We start from the raw sequence: 22,808 nt of genomic DNA, 5'->3' as shown, positions 1-22,808 counted from the left end.
GTTTCTGTATGGTTCGGGGAAGAAAACTGAAGGTGGAAATGCTATGTGAAAGCATGCTAGAGGCCGCAGGAGAATCACCACTTCTCAAAAGGATAGGCATGTCGGCCTAGTGGTGAAAAGAAACAGAAATGCCACTCCGGTCCAGATAGCTGCAGACCTTGCTAACGATACTGGCACTCGCGTATGTGTGAGAACCATTTTTCGGCGATTAAATAATGTTGGTTTGTAATGCACGGAAGCCTGTAAAATGCATTCTGCTACGAGCACATCATCGTCGAGAAAGATTAGGTTGGTGTGATGAGCTTATTCGTTGGGATCAGCAACAGTGCTCCAGAGTCATGTTCTCTGACGAATTGTGCTTGTAATTCTGGACACCAGCTGTTATGGAGGGATCAAGGAACTCATTATCATCAACAGAATGCAGTGCCCGCTTAACGCATGGGCTCACCCGGGCACGGCTCGGGGGGGGGGGGGGCTCACAAAAATGAGATCCGGTCGAAATTTTCTAGAATTTAACAAGTAGGGCCTCAGAAAAACCACTTGGCCCGGGGGCCTATGATGCTCTTAAGACGGCCCTGGAAAAATGTCCAGGAAATTGACCGCTATGGCCAAGGCTTAATGGTGTGTTCAGGTTTCATGTACAATAGCAGAACTCCGCTTAATATTTTTGATGGAGGCACCGTAAAATCACAGCAGTATTGCACTAACATTCTCCTGGGTCACGCCCGTCTTTTCCACGGTTCAGTTGGTCTAGTCTTTCTGTTGATGGATGTTAGTGCCCGCTCGCATTGGACAGGTGAAGTGCCCGACTCACTAACAAGTGAAGATATTGAGCGCATGTAATAACCGCCTGCATATTTGCTGGACCTAAATTCCACTAAGCACGCACTCGGCAGACGTATTGCGCAAAGACACAATACTCCTCGAACCATACAGGAACACAAAACCACCTTGAAAGACAAAAGGGACAAAATCCCTTAAGCACTCCTCAACAATTTAGTGGACAACATGCACAACAGATGCCAAATGTGCATCAGTGCTCGAGGTGGTCACACTTCATACCGTAGAGCTCATATCTGTCTTTATTTCCAGCAGAACGAACACTTTTCGTAACTGTTTGCAATAGCTGTAAGGAGCATCTTTTTTCTTTTGCTTATCTTTTTTTTGCCATATGGCAATATCCTATTTTGCATTATTAAGATACTTCAGGATGTCTACTAATAATGTGCTAAGTTTCATTTCTTTGAAGGATGCCTATCTTTAGGTATAACTGTTCCTTGACAATTTTGAAGTAGTATATATTATTGCATCAGATAATTTTTTTCCAAATTCGTTACAAATGGTTGGTCTCAATTAGGATAAAAAGTAATAATAATAATCAAAGAATGTGTATATTATTAGGTTAGAACTAATGCTATTGATCATGTATGCGATATACTGACGTGGCCTAATATGACTGGCATGGACATCTCTCCCAGAGCTGCTCCAAACACAAGCAAACTTGTTACGGTTGCTAAAAAGATAAAATATTCAAAGTAGATATTGATAGTTAATTAGTTACAAATCAAACAGCTTCATGTTCAGTTATTATGCTCACTACTTACGAGTCACTTTGATGTACTGTTCAGTGAGTGAAAGAGCAGTGGGAAATACAGAGCTCATGAATATACCCATGATACATGTTCCAAGAATAAGAACTCCTTTGCTTTGACTAAAAGCTAGCATGAGCAACATTCCCATGGTACAGCCCATCTATAAAATACATAACATACATACAAATAAATAACATAAAATATAATTACATCTCTTCGGTGCAAAAAAAAAATACCAACATTTCAACCTTACAGAAAATTGTATTTTGATTTTTAGAAAGCTATGTCGATAGAAGACGTGATCACACTTGTGTGTGATCTACGAAATTCTCACGTTTAAATATCGTGTTATACTTACTATATTAATGCATAACATGAAAGCAGGAGCGAGTCTGGTTGCTAGTGCAATCGAAATTAAACGACCTGTAGCAAACATACCCTAAAAACAGAAAATGAATAATTTTTAATAAGATTGAGAAAGAAACTGAGGAAAAAAATCTTTACCAAAATAATTCTATTTTTGAAGTTACTAATTAATCTCTCGATTATACACGTACCCAAAAGAGTGCATTTAGGTACGCGGCGTCATATTTTTTCAAGTTTACGGGACCTTTCACAGCGTACGAATATAAATAACCACCGTATATTGCCTGAAATGAAGAAAAGCAGAAGTAGGAAAAAGTAGATAAATTAGACATCAGGACACACAAATAATAAGAAAAAAATGAGTAAAAATTGGATTCACATTGTATATATGCACTTGTTTTTATTAATCAATTAATATAAATATTTCTTAACATTTTCAAATTCCTAAGGTGCAAAAAAAAAAAAAAAAATGTTTGAGAAAACTCTCTTGTGAGAACAGTAATTATGCTCTCTTCTTTCATCCTAATTGAGTAATAAAGCCCATTTATACCAACGGCCTCTGAGCTTATACACGTAATTTAGGTAACTTTGTGATACAATACATCCACATAACTTGAACCGAAAGACCGAAGACATTAAAGTGCACTCGTGGAAGAATAATTTTCCCGATGGTTAATGAAATATGCCGTTGAAGCCATTCAAGTGTAATACCCTCTTTATTTCTTTCCTTTAACTATATATATCGTGATCCTTTTAGAAGATGCCATGATCAAATATGTAACATAATATATATACCTCTGGCAATCTTTTAGACGTAGGAAGTTCGGGTAATATGGAATATCACTTTTATTTTTTCGATTAATCTACACTGCTGGCCACCCAAATTGCAACACCAAGAAAGACAAGAGATATTGCAACAATATTTATTTTGTAGATAACATGTTGACCAAGCATCAAATGATTAAATTTATAGACTTCTGTGAAGTGTGGTTCCTGCCAAAATCAGTAGCCAGAGTAGCCGCCATTGTTGGAGATCACCGCTGCCACACGCCTCGGCATGGATTCAAAGAGACTTTGGATGTGTTCTTGGGGTACAGCAGACCAAGCAGCTTCCACGCGTTGCCAAAGTTGATCTGGGGTGGCAGCCGGGGATGTAATCTGGGTCAATCGTTGAGCAACCATGGGCCACATGTTTTCTATCGGCGAAAGATCCGGAGAGCGAGCTGGCCAGGGAAGCAATTCAATCTGGCGATTGACGAAGAACCTTTGGACAATGCGTGCCACGTGTGGTCGTGCATTATCCTGTTGAAATATGGCTGTGGGCAAGCCCTGAAGGTAAGGAAGGACAACTGGCTCCAACACCTCGGAGATGTAGCGCTGGCTTTTTAAAGTACCGGCAATGCGTACTACAGGAGTGCGAGAGTGATATCCAATACCGCCTCATACCATAATACCCGGTGCAGGACCAGTGTGGCGGTGCATAACGCAGCTGTTCAGCATCCCCTCTCCACGGTGTCTCCAGACTCGAATCCGACCATCGTGGTGTTGCAGACAGAAGCGTGACTCGTCAGTAAAGACAATTTCATTCCATTGTGCCGTCCACATCCTTCTTTAATCGCACCATTGGCGGCGAAGACGTCTGTGGTTCTGCGTCAAGGGTAGACGAAGCAATGGACGTCTTGCGGACAGAAAAATCTGCTGTAAACGGCGTCGAATGGTACGCGCAGACACTGGATGATGCGGTACAGACTGAATGTGCTGTGCTATGGTTCGTAATGTGGCTGAGCGATCCGTCACTGCCATACGCACAATACGCCTGTCATCACGTGAAGTGGTGCACTGAGGTGGATGCGATCGAACACGTCGGTCCGTCGTACCCTCCTGCATCCAACGATCACATATCCGCATTACAGTTGTTTGGTTTCGTCCAACACGACTACCGATTTCCCTGAAAGATAATCCACAATCTCGGTAGGCCACTATCCTTCCTCTGTCGAACTCGGATACTTGATCAAAAGATGATCGCTGTTTTCTACGAGGCATAATTGATCGTTTTTTTGAAAAAACCACAAGAAAAACACAATTGCCGTCCTTCAAATCGTCGAAATCTCCAAGCCTTAAATAGCGCTTTGAAGTGACGCCACAGGCGCGCGTGATGTGCGTCTGCGCTGAAATTCTAATCATTTGCATATCTCACCTCCGCTAATGCATGTTGTAAATTTCATATTATTTGCATGCTTCCTTCAGGGTGTTGCATTTACGGTGGCCAGCAGTGTAGTTTAAAACGTGATACAAACCTGAAACTATAAAGTTTAAATTCTTGTCTTTTTGCATTGACAATGTATCGTATTTAAAACTAAATATTATGTCTGAGAAAAAAAGCATTAAAAAAATCATTTCCGCCGAATAATATTGAGTAGGGGGGGGGGGTTCAAAATGAAGAAAACTAATTCGAATTGATCAAAAATAAGATTTAATGAGTTAATGACAATGAAAAATGAAAATTTTATCTTTCGTTTTTTAGTTGATGATGCGGTGTTGTTATAGTCTATTCACAAGTGCAAGTGTCACAAATGCTACATTCCTATCCTGCCCATGGGCGGAAATACAGTGGGGACATGAGACCTCCACCAGCGTCAAAAGCAGAGTCGACTGATGTAATGTATATGCGTACATATGAATTGACATCATCATCATGCCGCCGCCCCCCCCCCCCAGACTTTAAAGTCTATCTCCACCAGGATTCTGCCCCAATACAATCAAGGTGGACCCACAGAGAACAAGACACATTATTTCTAGACCTTTCCTCTTCTTACTAAACGTTCTATCTTGAAGAGGTAATTCTATATAGCCCCAGCTCAGATAATACTTATAGTATTCCATATTACTCGACACACCATCCGTAAAAAAATATTATTTCATCTAGCCGGAGAGAATCGCTAATTAAAAATGAGCACAGCACAATAAAATAGAACATTTGTGATGTAAATTTTGTTTGGTTTCAAATTATTGGGTACATTTATAATAATTAATAAACCCTTTTGGAAACTTGTCCAAGTAAATTTCTGGAAGTGGAAAAACAAACTTCTCTCATATAGCAGCCAAGATGATGGTGACAACCGAGTGACACTGATTCTATAGCATCACTGGGACATTTTGAAGAGAGTTGTTTATCACTGTTCTACTCAGGGACCATACCTGAAGGCGGAGAAAACCGGGTATTCCATATTACCCGACTATTCCATAATACCTTCACTTCCTATACATATACAGTAGCATATAACTACATACTTGAAGTCCATCATAGAGAAACATAAGAGCCGCACACAACAGTGTTATCAAGACGGTTTGCAATTTAGTGGCAGGACTCTCATTTTCAATCTTTTCAGCAGCAGCCACATCTGCAAGGAAATACAGCAATTGTTTAACTACAAATTAAAATACCTGTACATTTTTATTGTTGGTTAATGAGTATTTTAATGAAAATTGGTTTTGATAGAATTGATCTTCGTACCTGTAGTTTCATACTGAGCGTCCTTATTCTGATTAACGTCAGCTTTACCAAACATTTTAAGGTATATATCTTTTCCCAGAAGTGTCAAGCTCAATCCAACAACAGGAACCTGAAATAAGTTAAGTACGGCAATAACAGAAGCATAAGAAGTGACGAAAGTTATGATATTTGAAGATTAAATACAAGACATATTTTATTCACATCGAAGTTTTCCTTTATGAGGGTATTAAAATGTTATTTCTATGATTAGAAGATATACATCGATACTTTGAATATTAAAATGTACAGAAAAGGATTTTCAAAAGACTCCTAAAATAAAACTGATATTTGGAATGCTTGTTGCAGAAATTTCTCGCACTTACCATCAGTTGAGTTTTACCAATATGAGAAAATCGTCTGTGCCAGGTATTTAAAACGCACCGAAGAAGGTGTTTACTTACCTTAGAAAACGCATTGGAGAGTTTTATACTTGCTTTGACTTAAGATAATTAGTTACGTATACTGAAGTCACGAACTTGAACATTACACGCTTACCATTAAAGCTGCCATAATCCAAAATGCATAATCTATATGAGTCATTCTTTGAGCTTGCTCTAGGGTTTTTGCCGGAAGTGTTTCGTTTTCGTCCAAGATATGGACGGGTATAGTATGGTTGTCTATGAATGGTGAACAGTCTTCGTTCAGCAGGAACGGTTGTGCAATCATTGGGCTCACAAAAGCTCCAACACCATAGAAGAAATGAAGAGCCTGTGCAAATAATGACAAGCATGTTTCAATAATTACGCAATTTCTGCATTTACAAATGACACGGTAAACTCAACCGATTCGAAAAATTGAATAAACGTGCAAACATTTTTTTTACCTGCAGAAAAGGAGAGACGTCTTTTCCATATATTTTTATCATGGAAACATTGGCAATAGTATCTATCGTGCCCATAAAGAAGCCCATGACGGCAAGGACCACAGTCAGAACCCAAAGTTTTTGGCAAAATGGTATGACAGCCATTGTTGAGCACATCATGATTATACTGATCACCAAGAGGACGTAATGAGAAAACCTAAAAATTTTGGAGAGTGTATATCTATGCTATACAAATAATATCAGAGTTTAAAATGGTATATAAATATTATCGGAGATTGTGTTACAGATGTTTAATTTCATGAAATTTAATTACTTGGGAGGAAAACGTTTACAAAAATGTCAAAAATCGGCCATATTATTTTATTTAACAACACAGACACCATACCATACAATACAAAACAAAAATAAAAATACAAATGATAGACAACCCAACAAAACAATACATACACTGTGCAGCTCTTAAGGACTCAATTAGTCCGTCCTAGAGCGTAAAAAATTTTCTGTATACAATGAACAACACGCTCTTTTAATTTAATTTTTATAAAGGATTGAAATAATGAATTAAATTTTCGAACATTCTTAGACAGACAACATTATTATTATTCATTATTCATCATAAGTAATTTCGAAAATATTATTAGATACCGAATTTTTTTGTACCTAAATATTTACCGCTCTCTACACTTTTTCGCATTCATAATTATATATTTAACAAAAATTGCAGATTTTATATCGTTCATAATAAACATAGATCAAAGTTGGTCACGTAGATCAAAAAGGTGGCAGTATTTCTAGTCAAGGTCAACTATTAGCTTTTCTCATTAAAATATTTAATTTCCAATGGTTACAAATTTATTAAAAAGTACATATTTTTGGAATAAGAGATTTTACCGGGAGCATTTCTGTCTGATTTACATTCTAAACAAACATCGTATTTCTCTCGAAATAACGGGAAGAAGTACTTAAACTTTACTCAAGAAAATTTTATTTTTAGGTAAAGGTCAAATATTTAGAAAATAAAGGATAAATTTCTGTAAGGATATGTTCTAGAATTCTTGCTGAACGGAAACCGAACAAATTCATTTGCATAACCTTTGTCCTTTAAATAAAAGAGGAACTGTTTACTAGACGTCAATTTGCAATGCAGATTATTCTGGAATTTCATCGATGAGAAAGAAAATTAAAAGGAGAGCAAGAAATGCCAAGGATCGAACAAAAGCCTATGTATATATATTGCCTTTTTTTTCTCCACACACTTAAAAAATTTCGTTTTCAACTAGGCTTTTAACCACACATAGATGGCCGATTTATTTTCGGTAGCACAATTTTCTTATCTTCGTGATACTTCAAATATGAATTCTGATGTGAAAAATTCTCACGTCACCTAAATTTATCCCTAGATTGTTTTTAAAAGAATTTTTTTTATAAATGGTAATTAATTGGGAAAATATGTATAGATATGGTCCGTTTTAAACTCAAGAACATTTTATGTATACGAAGTGTTGTTAAACCGAGACGTACGTGTTTAAAGTAGGGTTGTAAAAAACCCGGGTTTTTAAGCAAAATGGGGGAAATTGAATTTCTATTTTCCACAACCTCAAAATGTCTAACTTATGTGTATATCTTATATTATGTCTACATATACATTTTTGGTGCATGTTGAACTATGTATTTGACTTATAAAATTGACCATACAATATAAGGGAATAATTGGTCACACACAAATACACCCACTTCTGCGTAATTGAGTTGCATGCAGAACTGTAGCAAGAAGATTGGTTGTGGTAAAATAAATGAATTTGGATAATGAAAATTCTGAGAAATCAGGATGGTACCTGAATTTTTTTTCTCCAAATTTTTCAAACCTAGCAGAAAATGTATCCAAAAGTGTCCTGATCCGTCGAAAATAAAACCTTTAGCTATGTAATCAGAACCAGTAAATATTATAAAAATGTGTGTTTGTGATTCCAAAAAATTCTTATCACATTTTTGCTCCTAAAAAATCCTTTAAAGTACTTCAAAATATACATATTTTAAACACTGCACTATGCAGCAATTTTTGAAACACATAAACTAACCTCAAAACAAAATTTTAACTTGAAAGCAACACAATTTCTTCAAAAACAAACAATTTTTCCCCAAAAACCCAGCCCGGGGGGGGGGAAATGGGTATCTACCCGAGGAGCAAATTTGACAACCATGGTTTAAAGACTGTTGAAGGCATTCATATAGTTGCCGGGCAGTATTTTGATTTAAGGTGAATTGAAAAACATGTGGGATTAAAAAAAATTACGAGTAATGAAACCAAATCTTTTTATGTAAAGAATAATACCAGAAAATGAATTTTATATCTGGTAGTTGATAAAAACCTAAACAATGGAGTTTGGTTAAGTGTTATGTAGTTGTTAAGTATTTTTCTCCTAAGAAAAATACTTAACAAAATGTTTTGTTCAAGAGCACCCAATAAAGATAATGATTTCATCAGCCAAATATATTTTGAAAATTATCTTAACCTTCTATGGTAGAGTGCATATTTGAATGGACATGGCAAACACATGGTAAAAAAAACTATTATACCAATTTATTTTCGATATTTTCTTTTGGCATTTTAGAAAGTACATCTTTCAGTGTCATTGTAGTATACAAAGTAAGGCTATATAAGTACAATACTTTTTATCTAGAAAGTTGATTCCTTGTCGGTGTCGTCATTTTGTGAGAGTTGCTGAAAGTTTACGTGATCAGTGGTTTATAAAATTGCACGGAATTAGAAGATTGGAAATAAAATTTAAGGAAACAACTATTCAACTTTGCTAAGCAAAATTTCATCTGCTTATAGAAAACAGTAAAATAAAGGCAAACTGTATGTTTTACCCTTTATTGGCCATTGTAATTAGTTAAAAAACCCGCTCGCGCGCGAATTAATTTAATTGCTTTGTTGATGTAATGCTTCAATAAAAAATATGCTAACAGCACCCACATTTACATCCGTATTTGTAAAAAAACATCAATACGTTTTTACGAGGTTGAGCCATAGAAGGCTAAATATCCAATACTTGTATTATTATAATTTTAATTTTATTGAAGTAATTTGCTTTTATGAGTATAATGGGAACGTTTATTTAACCTATTGGGAGTGTATTAACATGAAAACAAAGAACTGCTTTGGTGTAATTGTTAGAACAATGACTTGGGAAGGGAACAAAACAGCGATACGCCACGAAAGAAAAAAATAACAAAAGGCGGACGGACACAGAAGAAATCTGAAGCGAAAGATGTGTGAACGCCAGAGAAAATGTAAGTTTGCCGGGTAACGGGTGCTTCCTTTGGCTTACTGGAATCGATCGAAAAGAGTGGCGACGGACGGATTCAGCCCTCCACCAACAGATTCCTTTTTCCTTGGGGATTTCTGAAGTGGATTGAGATGCTGACAAGCAAGACTGTAAACGAGGCAACAGAAAAATCAAGTCACCCGCTCGGTTGATGTCTACGCTACGCTGGGAAATCCCTAACGGCGACTTAACACCACCGACACAAAAACTTCTCCCTTTGTTTTCTTATAACGCTACTTAACATTATTTCATTCTGTACGTAATGCTCCATCCAATGTTCTCTTTGTTTGAAATTATGACCCTGCAGAAATGACACGCGACAGAATGACATCTTATTTGCTGTCCACGGACATCGCAAATATCTCTTCGGCTGCGTAATAAAAGGAAATGCTGTTCGTAAAAAAAAAACAAAAAAAAAAAAAAAACACAACAATGACAAGCTAGTAATGGATGAAGAGCTTCTGCGCTGGACGTTGGAGCTTCTGTGATTACATGTCTGAAACAGTGACAGAGAAATGCTTTGCGTGAGAAAGAAGAATGCAATTTTTGCATATGAAATTTATTTTATAGTGTTTCTTCCGGTAAAACGGAGCCGTCTTTGTTTGTGAATGAAAATAGTATTTTTTCTTGCTGTTTTGATAACAAATACGAATTACCGCTGCTTTAAAATGAATGCATGGCCATGTGTCACGAACGTATTAAAATAAAATAAATAAACATCACGCATTGAAAACATCTACACCATTATGTGCCACAATATAAACTTTTAATCAATTACTCAAAATTCCCTACAATTGATCTACCTCAAAATCTATTAATTGAATAGACAATTTAAATCAAGATAATGAGAGAATAATTTTCATATAAACAGAAAGCAGTTATTTGCCACTCAGAAAAACTTCACCACTTACCCACTTCCTGTCGAAGGCCATGGGGGAAAGGGGCATTTCCCCTAGCGTCAAAGGCGGACCCGACTGATCTAATGTTTATGCGTATATATGAGCTGACATCATCATGCCCCCTCCCCACCAGACTTTCAAGTCTATCTCTCTTATGTTAAAGGCCTCTGTGGTGGAAAAACTTTAATATTCTCTACATTTTTTGCAATTAGTTTTTAAAACAAAGAAAGATACATTACAATGGGCAACTGTCCGACTGATCCTACCACATGAAAAACACACCACCGAGTGACGTAATCGAGAACCACACATAAAAATATGTTCTTTTTAGAGATGACCATTGGCTAAAGGTGGATCACATGGTGGTTCTTTTCTAGGCGTCGTAGAGACAATATGTTGTGGCTGTAGTCAAATCAAGGAAAACAAAATAGTTTGATACAGAAGGGCTTTAAGAGGCTTTCGCCGAAAATAAGTCAAGACAGCAGGCCGTGGATCAGAAAAAAGAGCTAAATAAAAAAAAAAAGCGTTTCAGTCTATATATTCATTAAAAGAAATTAAACGTACTTACCTGAAAACGATCTCATGACAAAAGCATGGAAAAACGTAATGAAAAGTTTTTCTATATCTAGTCAACACCAGGGCATAAGCGGATACAGGCCCTGGAACGAAGGAAGGAGAATGTCTACCCTCGCCCTCTCACCTATGCCAATAATACAAAATAATACAGTTTTTTTTACTGAACTGGGAGGGGAGATTGCCTCTTCAGCCTTCCCTCGTATCCGCCTACACACTAGGTCTTGTTCCAGGTTCCACAGGTTCGGGCCTCGGGCCATGGCAAACAAGAATTCATGGGCTCCTCTCTGTATACAAAGTTCTTTGAAGCATAGTTACAGAGCATTGTTGTGAGATAATTTTTTTATGTGTATAAATTACTAATATCAAAATAAATTCTGAAGTTTGGCCTTCATCTTCACAAATTCAAAAATCCAACAAGATGAGAAACTGACAATGTTCTAAAAAAAGGTGGAAAAAAATTCTGAAATATAAAAGACAGACAAATTCGGGGCCCCCTGAAAATTTGTAAACCCTGGGAACATGTCCCGTTTGCCCATGAGAGAAACAGGCTGGTCAACACATTCATTTTATTTCAAGTTTCATGGGAAAACCTGTGTTCTTCAATAATAGTACTTATCAGAGATTCAGATAATTGGAAATAAAGGAAAATGTATTGTGTGTGTGTGTCATCATAATTACCAGTATAAACAAGATAGAAAAAAAATGAATTTTTTATAGTTTTTGGAGTATTCTGTAAAGGAATGCTTCCATAGATTACGCCAGTGCGGGTTATTTGAAATATTGTAAGGAAGGAGTGTCCAAACTTTTCTGTCCGTGGGCCAGATATGCGAGATGATTATCGCTCGCAGGCCACGAACTGGTGTACTGATCGTATTCTGTGGATGGATACTTCTTTTTACGAACTCATTACGCTTGGCGGATGGAACCCCTTTTGTCCAAGTTTAGCTTGAAATCAGAAAATTTCTGGTATCACTCTGCAAGATAAACATGGGCTCATCATTGAAGAGAACAGCCTTGCATTGATGTGCAAATGCAGTGGACGCGCGTTTGTATTCTCAATTTATTGAAAGTAGTGTATAATAATAATCTAACGGCCAATGTTCGCAATTGCGAACATCAGTTTTATTAATTAGAAAAAAATTGTTTTTTGTTCATGAACTTTTTCCCTGAAGGTATGAGATTCCAAACTTAATTTATAAAACAAAATTTCACTCATTTCAACACTTATGATGTCTCGAGATTTAACTTTTTTAAATCACCTATTTTTAAGGAAGAATAAAATTTAATTTATTTGCTTTTCTGTTTCTATGGACATAAGCTAGTTCAAAAAACATACAGGGAAATTATTTCCCATGAATTTTTTTATAGATTATGTCTAAATTAAAGGATCAGAAGGGGAAATAAAAGGAAAAATGATAAAAATCAATCTAACGCCGGGATTGCACTGTAAAAGTTCTGTAAAAGTGCTTTTATAAAACTTTTATAGTGTAATCCCGGCTTAAATCTGAATTCAGTCTGTAAAAGGTCAAGTCCCAATTTCTTCAATTATATTGCTCTACAATAGAAGTACACATCCTCCGGTTCAGGGGCCCAATGCAGCCTACAAAGGGGGTTGCCGCTGTGGTGGTCGAGTGGTTATAGTGACGGACTCGCGATGCGAGGATCCGGGTTCGAACCCCACAGTAGTGGTCGGCTGAAGTTGGTTTTCTGTGGTTCCCAACTTCAAGGCGAATGCGAGCCGATCTCCCCGTTAAAAAGTCTCGCCACAGAGAGCAACAGGCCTACAACGTTACAAATATTCAATCATTACACTTCACTCACAATTTGAAGTATAGATGGCAGCACTGAAATATCATACACAACACTAACTACACGCTCAGATTGTTAGGTGTACACACTCACTTTGTTCCAGACTCTGCCACGAAGCTGGGCTGGAAGAGATCTCGGCAACGGGATAAGTCCGGTGGCAGAGACCCTGGCGTTCATTCATTCAGCCTACAAAGGGGTTCCATTCGGCGCGCGAAAGGTGTTCGTTCGTAAAAAGAAGTATCCACATTCACAGAACACGATAAATACACCAGTTTGTGTCCTGCGTGCGATAAACATCTCTCATATCTAGCCTCTGAGTGATTTTCCTGAAATATCAATTTTTCCTTACTGAATTTCTAATTTTTTGAAAGTCTTCAATTTTTTAAATTATATTATTGTTAGAAAGATGCAGGTGTCGAACTTTAATTTTCATTGAATTCGGAAGAGATGTTGTTCTTTTTCTTTAATTTACTATTACCACTGGTGACAGATTTTAATGAATTATCTATGGCGTCAAGCTGTTGCCGTTAGAGGGTGAGGCTGGTATAAAAAGGAAAGCTTAATGCTTACGGCAGTAGTGGAAGTAAACTGTTTGTGAATACAACAGGTAAACTACGCGATTTGACAGACTTTGAACGTATAATGAGAACTCGGAGCCATGAAGCGAGTATCAACAAAACTGTCATATTCGTGAATTGTTCAAGAGGAATATTTTTTTATGTGATTTTACATCTTAAAATGTGTTACTTTTGCCAAGATTCATAAAAAATACATTCAAAACTTTTTGAGTTATCGCTGATTTTGTAATTTTTAGCACAGTTTTGATGCACAGTTTTATGCCATGGGTTTAAATTTCAATGAAAAATATATGCAAATTTCTACACTAGGAGCTGAAATAATAAAAAAATTCACATTCTCAACCAGGGGCGTTAAACTAGGTAAATTTCAGTCAACTCACATCGTCAAATTTGCGTATATAAACTTATTCAGGAGTGGCATTATTCTGCTCTGCCCTGATTGACGTTGATGTGATTGGTTTATTACGCTATGCTGTATGCAAGTGAGTAAGGCTTTACTCGTAAAGCCTTATTACCATATTGATGGTAACGCTCCTGTTGCACTTCACATGACTGCGAAGATCTACAAGGAGATTACGAAAAGGTCCCATAACTGTTACCAATTGGCGGGAAAATAATCTCGCGCTCCTCTCAAAAATACCGGATCTTCATAAGTGCAACCAAGACGAGGACGCCAATTGATATCAACTGAAAAACGAATTTGGTTCAACATTTGTTGTCGAAGCTAATGACGAATACGTATTAAAGTGCTCTTTAGTCCAGGCAACTGAATATGCCCTGTTCAACTGTGTGGAAAAGCTGGTAAAAGTTGCTCATATATATATACAGTCAAACCTCGTTAATGAGTCACTCTTGGGAGAGCAAAAATATGACTTAGTAAGCGGAGTGACTCGTTAAACGGAGCAAACCATAGCTCTGCCAATTCCTACCAGAGGACAATTGGAACTTCCAAAAAGTGACCCGGTAAGTGGAGTGACGTGTTAACCGGGTGACGCACTAACGAGGTTTGACTGTATATATATATATATGCGAAATTCAGCGATTTCAGTTGACCAAAATTTAATAACACATAATTAAGAATTTCTGAGTATGAATATTAAACAAATTATACATTCAGTGGTACGTCTATCCGAAGGTGAATTTTTTGGAGCTATTTTTTTTAAAATCGAAATCGGATTACTTCAGTCGGAAAAGTATGTATCTAAACCAAATTTAGCTGCATTTGGCCAGATAGCTTTTCAACTATCGGGTCCGAAATTCCATCTCAATTATGGTCAGTCTGCACTAATGCTTCAAGATAGTTACATGTTCAAGTACATACTATACCGGGTGCATAGCAACTAGCGAGCACCTCATTTTACTGGTGAACCGTTGATTCTACAAGCACACTTCCAATTAGAAAAATTATCCAAATAACGTTTAAAACTCAGATGCATCATTCATGTTTCAAGGGGTTGTACAGTTATTAAAATAAAAAATTAACTTTTTATATGGATACCCTGGGCAACAACTTTTTTATTGGGTTCAAAAACCCTATTAAAAAAAGTTGTTTCCGTCTCTTCTGATGCCAACAAAAAAAATCTACGTTTCTAAGTTAAGTATTCATTTTTGAATTTAAAAAAAACGGAAAAAAGTTGACAAACAACAAGATAAATGCGAGTAAAATACGTTTTTCCCGCATTTACCCTGTTTTTTCCCCAACTGGTAGGTATGCACCCTGTATATGCTAACAGTATATAAAAATTCGTAAAATATCGTAAGCAATATTCTTTAATTGTTTTTTGTTATCAATTTCATTGAAAAAATCTTTTATTCAGCCACTGGTCAGTCATTCAAGTGTTATTAATAACCCGATACATCAAATGATAAAGTATTATTTCCTGATAATAGAGGGACTTTTTTTAACTAATATCTATGAAATCAATCAAAATGAAAAAAATCATTCCTTTAAAAAAATATTTTTCTTGAAGGTACTTTATTCAAAAGATGTTTTTTTTTGTCAATGTCTCTTCTCGGGACGTCATTGACGGTGCCTGTGCGCATGCACCAAAAGCTTGGCACCCCATTCCTGCCATTGGACGTTTTTATCGTAATAATCGGGAGATCAATACGAACATCGAACGGATTACTTTTTTTTGTGAAAAATGAGATGGTAGACTTTTCGTTTAAGAATCTTTACGAAGACGAAGAAAATAATAATCTAAATGTTTTAAAAAAACTCTCTCTCATATTATGTAATAAGTAAGAATAGGAAATAACACGTTGGCTCAAGATATTTTTTTTTGTAGCCAATATGCCGCGTTTCCGCCAAAAAAAGTCTTTCATGAAGTTTCCATGTATTTGTATCGTTAGAATTAGATTACTAAAATCATACGACTTCATTGTGAATGTACACTTAATCACGCACCAAATTATACTGATTGATGTACGTACTTGATGGTTCGGTATTCAGAATACAACATTGGGCGTAATGAACTTTTGAATGACTCTGCTCTTTCCATATTACAATGCTAGCTAACTAGCAACTTTGGAATTCAAATTGTTTGGTTAAGAGAGAGTTCTCTCTCTCTCTCTCTCTCTCTCAGAGGAATAACTTTCTGTTAAAAGAGGAGGAAGGGCGTGTCTGCAATTAAATTCATCTCGCCATTGCCGGCAGAGGTATAACAGCGTCATTGATTTAGCGCGTTCTGCGCCCAAAATATGCGCAAAAGCGACGAAAACAGGAAAAGAGATGTTCCACTTTTGTTCAACTCGGAGTTTCGGTTAAAGCTTAACTCCGCATTAATCTCAAGGGCACATATTGCAGTTCATTCAACGAAAGTATCGCGTCAAGTTATGGGAAGTACTAAACTTAGCATACACGCGCGTAAAAACACCGAACTCATTATTCATTTGGAACTCTGAAGACAAATGTGCGTCCGATGCGCCAATTTTAGCACGTTAATTTCAACTTATTACGCATGATTTATATACGAATACGCAAATTGAACGTTTTTTCTTTTGTAATTGGTATATGTTTTTAATATATTGCTAAACTTTTCAAAAAGTATTCGGAAAACCAGATACATTTGAACTCATATTTAACGAATCGGACGGGACCGAAATTTTTATTCGTTAAATAAGGGTATCTGCAGTAATACCCCGACTTACGCTACCCCGAATTGCACGATTTCGGAGTTGAGAGACTGGGCGAAAATTGCACATTTCTGAAATTCAAGTTTCATCACGAGATTATTAATGAGGTAGTAGAGATCATTGACTGATAATCAAGTAAGAATTGTTTTATTCGATCAGAACACCATATGCAATGAAACTTCACTGATTTTTGATTTTACAGTAATAAAGAGGAAACTTGCCCTTATTTAGAAATAGAATTTCAAAGCTTTGTATGGTATCTGCCATTTTCACAGAGAATGTCACAACTTCTTACCTAAAATCCAACATTATTACCAGTTTTAAATTCAAATTCAAATTAAATTCAAATTCTTTTTAACAATTGATTTAATGCGATGCTCATTATTGAGACAATGGTCTGCAAGTCTAAATTAATAACCCGCAAGTGAAGGAGGTTTTCTTGCTTATAAATACAAGTAGCTCATTTCCAAACGATAATCAAAATATACAGAGCATGGTTGGGTTTTTGGCGTCAAAAACTGGTTTAAACCGTCAAATACTGTCAGAAACCTAACTGAATGCTTTTGGATAATATTTTGAACACATTAGGTATATAACATGATGAGAAACTTACTATTTGCATTTACAATGTTTTATTTTTAAACACTAATTTATGGCAATAATTGAAACAAAATATTAATTTCTTTTACAATTTTTAATTCGTCATACAAAGCGTCTAGAACAGATAATTTATAATTTTATGGTCCATTTTATCTAAACTACGGATTACCTGTGTTCAATTTACAAAGCGAAATGAAGCTGTTTATTCAAAATATGTGATGCAAGATCAGGGTTGATTTTTACCTAAGAAGCTAACTCAGTACTGAAAGTATTGAAACAGTCAAAAACTTAATGTCAGTGTTGTCAATTAGTTATTTTAACCTGATATGTTAAATAATAAAAAAGTTACTTTTATATATAGCTTAAAGTGTTTTACATGTTGAATTATATAATTACATGAGTATGGAATATCTATTTTGATATTTTAAATTTTCTGATCTCCACAAAATTTTATTCCACAGTAAAAATTCCCGTGCAACGTCTGTCCACACACACACCAATGTAACTCATTTATTCTCACTTAAAAACCTTAGCTCAGGTTGTATAAATCTAGAGTTTTAAAGAGTATTTGAAATTGAAGCAGAACTGAGGGCAGGATTCAATACCCAAAGCATTGTTATGCGCGTTTAAAATACAGCTTCAACTGGCAAACCATTGCATTATGAATGCTAGTAAATATGGCATATCCTGGTCAAACTTAATTATTCTTACTTTTGCAGTAAGAATAAGTTATAGGAGTTTCTTAAGCATCAGAAACAAGCCAGCACTGCCAAATTAAAGGATGTTTTAGTCCTAAAATTTAGTATTTTTATTGCTAGATATATTCTAATGTTATGTACAACAAGGGTTTTGTTTCAAGTATCAGTGATTATCTAGATAATGTAGTAGTAACAGAAATAAACATTTCATATATGGTGTAAAAGAACTTTTTGAATACCTTTTTGTTATAAAAGACTACAGCAGATGTTCATATCTACACACTATATATGAGCAGTTAAATAAATTTTGGAACGTCAAGAATCATCTTGAATTGTAGAATATCAAATCATTCCATAGTTTTTCCTTCAGCTTTTATGTTATGCTCTATTCGAATTGTATATTTTACATGAAAAAAAAATATTGTTCAAAATAATTCTGTAGAGAATACAAAACTATTTGATAATCATAATAAGAGAGAGTATTTATTCTTTGTATAACATAGTGACTTTAAACATTACATGCAATCAATGTGTGTACTTTCAACTGGAGTTTTTATATTGAAAGGCAATATATTTGAGGTTTATGGCAGTTTTCAACAGAGTTTCTTGACGTAACAGTTTAAACCGTCAAAAACTGCCATGTGTCAGAAACCTGCCAACCCTGATTCAAAGATCATATACACAGATTTTAGGGAAATACATAACTTTTTTATCGAACCAGATTGCAGTTACAATTCAAGTTAAATTTCATGAAATCATAGAAGAGTAACACAGTGATACAGCCATAGTGGGGAAGAAATGGCCAGGTGTTTTTCCTAAATTATGGTCCTAATCAACCAAAATCCATATGTATTAATTTGTATGCGAAATCGTTCCCCGATATACGTGGTTATCGTCTGTACGACCTATCACATAACTTCGGGGTGTTACTTTACTGTGGTTTTCCTAGATCATACAGAGTGTAACTTCAATGTAACAAAATTCTCATAGCAAAAAAGGTTATAATAAACTTCACCCGCTGTAGTTATTTTTTACCTACTGGAACAATAGACTCCCTCATTCCGTATATTTGGTATAATCATTAAACCTAGTATTATGCACGCACGCACGCACACACACACACACATTCACAATTATTTAAACATCCATCACTGATGCATCAATCACCATGGCTTGCACTCTCACAAATAAGTAAAAAATTTCGAATTGTTTCTCTGATTTATGTAAGGGTGGTGATTCTGCACATTTGTACATCAGAAATGGATATATATGGATGTCTATCTGGATGCCAAAATAAATTTTTAAAATACACGTATTTTAAAAATTTGAACTTGTCTTACACCGCAAGTTCGTCTCCATTTTTCTCTCGACACCCGAAACGTGACATCAAAATCCCATTATTTCGGTACGTAGAAAATCAGGGGGGGGGGGGTTGCTCTGTCGCATACTATCATGTTATACAATGTTATCGATCCGTGTATTCACATATTAACCGGAATCCATATAGTGCACTCCATATATCATTCGTCATTCTTTGCCCATACTTCCGTTCTAATACACGAATATCACGGTCGGCGGATGGGGACGGACAAGGCCTTTGATGAGGACGGACGGTCCGTGGGGCGAACAGACAACGAGGGTGAAGCGAGATTATTAAGCCACCTTCTACATCCCCACTGTGAATGCTCATTGGTTCCATTCATATGCATCAGGCTTGTCGATGAAAAGTCTCTCCCTTCCTCTGTTCATTTACAAACGCTTTCAAGTGGAATTCATGTGGCTGCGGATGATATAAATATTGCACAACTCTCGGCCATCCAATTATAAACGACGTAAAATATTGAAGCAGTTTTGATCCCGTGCATCGGGAGGGGATATATATACGTACCCTGCGGTTGATGCGGTTCCTGTCCCAATTTCATATAAATAATTTAAAAGCTGAGCTTTTTATTTCCATATATATATTTTTTATATTTAGAAATTTCCACGAATATCCCCAAGATTCGAAGTGTTGGGTACGAGCATATTTCACGCTGTCTTCCGGTTCTGCGAGTCAGCACCGTTCGAATTGATTAAAAAAAACAGTTAGCAGCTGCACCGACTTGCAGAATCGGAAACCCATGTGCACTATGTGTTCGTACCCTTATACAGTAGACTCCGCTTATTGGAATCACGAAGAATGTTCTCGTTCGGGTATTGTCATCATTTTTTCGTTAAGTACAGAACGAACCAATATCATAACATGGGAAAAAAATTCGTTTATCCCTTTCAGACCCTGATGCCACAAATGTGTGGGTTGCTCTTTCTCACTGTGGGATTTTTTCTTTGGACCTCAGGGAGTTAAGCCTTGACTTAAAGAATTGTGTGAGTTTTGAGTGAGAAATATGGTGAGCATGAGCTTTCGGGACTTTCATCAGAAGGCCGCACTTGAAGTTGAACTTTCAGGGGTTTTTAAGATGACTTCCAGGAGAAAAAGTGCCTCCGGGAAAAGTGTGATTTATTACATAAAATATGGCAATAAAATTCTGGAAAATATTGTATGAACATACATTGCATCATCTTGAACAAATTAAACGAAGTAAATTATTTCTTCACAAGAAAATTTGCGAATTTTTTTTTTACTGATATTTATGTTTTTAAGGCATTTTTTGAGTATCAAAAGTGAAAAAAAAATTTTGGAAATTCCAAAAAAATGAATGTTCAGGTCTGAAAAGATTATAGTTATCAGGATTTCGGTTGATGTTATGAATTTTTTTCATCGAAAGTATTGATTTTTTTTTTCTTTTTGCATATTTTGAAACTAAAGTTGCACTAGACTAATTTTTCCCCCAATAACTTATCGTTATCAATCTCTAAGACTATGCAAAAGGTCATCCTTACTTGGTTCACAATGTCCCGATCGGGTCTTAATGTAGCCCCTTATGATCCATGTATGTGTAGCAGTGCTTTTGCAATGGTTTTCCTATAGTGAAAGTATGTGTAAGGTAAAAAAAAAGTTCCTTTTTTATCTGCAGTTTCTTTCATCTGACTCTATTCACAGTTCCTCAGCCGGAAGAATTCATGGAACGTACGGAAAATTATAAAAAGCAAAAGTATCATTATATTTGTAATACACATTAAGCAATTCCATTCTAACTCCTCACAATTTCTGAATTGAAAAAAAGGATTTTAGTTTAAAGGGGAAAAAATCCTGTTTTAGAGAACAATTGAAAAAAAAACACGATTTAACACTTTGAAACTTCTCATGTGGGAAAAGAAAGAGAGTTGTCCCGTTTGACTAGGCGACACATATGGTCATTCTGCTTACAACCGGTATTTTTTCGGATATAGTTATCAATTGGTTATTGTTACCAAAAATCCCGATTCCCGATGTTATCACATTAAGCGGGCGTGTATTGTATAAGAATCATCCGATACCAGATCAAGGAGCTGATACTGATAGTGAAAAAAAGTATATTTTTTAAATACAGTATATTCAAATACCTTACCCCACCATACTTAAAAATCCTTACAAAAAACATTTTGAGTCTTATTCAATTATTTTTCGAAACAATGGTGAAAAAAGCTGGATACTATCACGTTAGTTCTACTCGAGAGAATGACTAATCCTCATTTGCATATGATCTCCGCTCTCGATCTCAAGTGAAGATATCATTCTGACGTAAACTATGGGATGAAGATACAGAGATAGAAGAAACTGGATGGCTTCCAGTTTGGCAATGCAGACATACCACTTAAACTAGAGAATGTTTAGCTATTTCCGGGATATAGATATACAATGGGAGTGTTTCTTTGGCGCCGTTGGGACTTAAGGCTGAGTTATGGAGCTGGTTTTCCCAAGCAGCTTCAAATAACTGCATTATATTAATGTCCTTATTTCCATCTATATACATATATTCTGATTTCCTCTTTGTTCTATTTTACTCTAGGTCTCACAAATTTCAAATTCAATAGGCAGAAACAAACTGTTTTTTAATGTATAGTTTTTTCTTAGTTCAATAGTACTTCTTAGTTCAATAATAATTGTTTCTTATATACAAATATACTAACACAAGGGCCACAACATGCAAATTGCCTAACAAGGTGGCTGAAAAACGATGTCCATATGTAAAATATGACTAAAATACAGTAACCCAATATAAGAGCATATATCACGAAAAAAACTAATAATTAATAATGAATAGCACACTGCCCATAAAAAAGGTTATGGTTGTCTTATCTAAGTATGGATAGATTCTCGATATATCCCAATATGTTTATCGTATTTCTTTTTAAAAATGTCGATTGTGTTAGAATTCACGACTCCCGGAGGTAAGTTATTACATTTATTGACAACCCTATAAGAGAAAAATTCCCTGCGACACTACAACCTGGAGTTGTCCCTTACTAAACGATACTGGTGTCCCCTTGTCGAAGCAGTTGATTGACGGTGTATTAATAACTCACGGTCCATTCTATCCATCCAGTTGAAAATTTTAAAAAATTCGATCACATCCCCCGACACCTGCGTCCTTCCAATGTCAACATATTCAAGAAATCGATTCTCTCTTCATAGCTCAAGCCTTATGTATTAATAAGAGCACGCGTAGCTCTTCTCTGCACCCACTCAACCATATCTATATCCCTCTGTAGGTATGGTTTCCAAAACTATGGTTTCCAGCATACTCCAGTGCAGGACGAACTAAGCCCCGGCAAAGCGGAAGAATGACTTTAGAACGCGAAGAGATTTTTTTAAAGAATGAAAATGAGCATAATATTCACTAATAGTATGTAAACCGGGAACATTGCTTTTATAACCAATGTTCAAAAAACCTAAGCCGCTCTTCAATGAGAATTCCCAAATCGGTGAA

At 36.0% G+C, this 22,808-nt stretch overlaps 1 protein-coding gene across 1 annotated transcript in view; it reads right to left on the bottom strand.

Moving 5' to 3' along the window:
- The window catches only part of LOC149065681 (solute carrier family 60 member 1-like), a 101,703-nt gene that overhangs the window by 3,812 nt on the left and 75,083 nt on the right, over nt 1-22,808 (bottom strand). The window contains exons 2-9 of the mRNA XM_089253905.1: nt 6,335-6,530; nt 6,007-6,219; nt 5,473-5,581; nt 5,250-5,359; nt 2,150-2,242; nt 1,951-2,031; nt 1,605-1,752; nt 1,443-1,513 (exon numbers count right to left, since the gene is read on the bottom strand). Coding sequence (XP_089110031.1) covers nt 1,443-1,513; nt 1,605-1,752; nt 1,951-2,031; nt 2,150-2,242; nt 5,250-5,359; nt 5,473-5,581; nt 6,007-6,219; nt 6,335-6,530 — 1,021 coding nt within the window. The remainder of the gene's footprint in view (nt 1-1,442; nt 1,514-1,604; nt 1,753-1,950; nt 2,032-2,149; nt 2,243-5,249; nt 5,360-5,472; nt 5,582-6,006; nt 6,220-6,334; nt 6,531-22,808) is intronic.

This window comes from Pholcus phalangioides, unplaced genomic scaffold, assembly GCF_987345545.1.
Source record: "Pholcus phalangioides strain wild (caught in Gottingen) unplaced genomic scaffold, Ppha-v1.0 ptg000039l_1, whole genome shotgun sequence".
NCBI classification, from domain to species: Eukaryota; Metazoa; Arthropoda; class Arachnida; order Araneae; family Pholcidae; genus Pholcus; species Pholcus phalangioides.
This window is presented reverse-complemented; position numbering and strand designations above follow the sequence as displayed.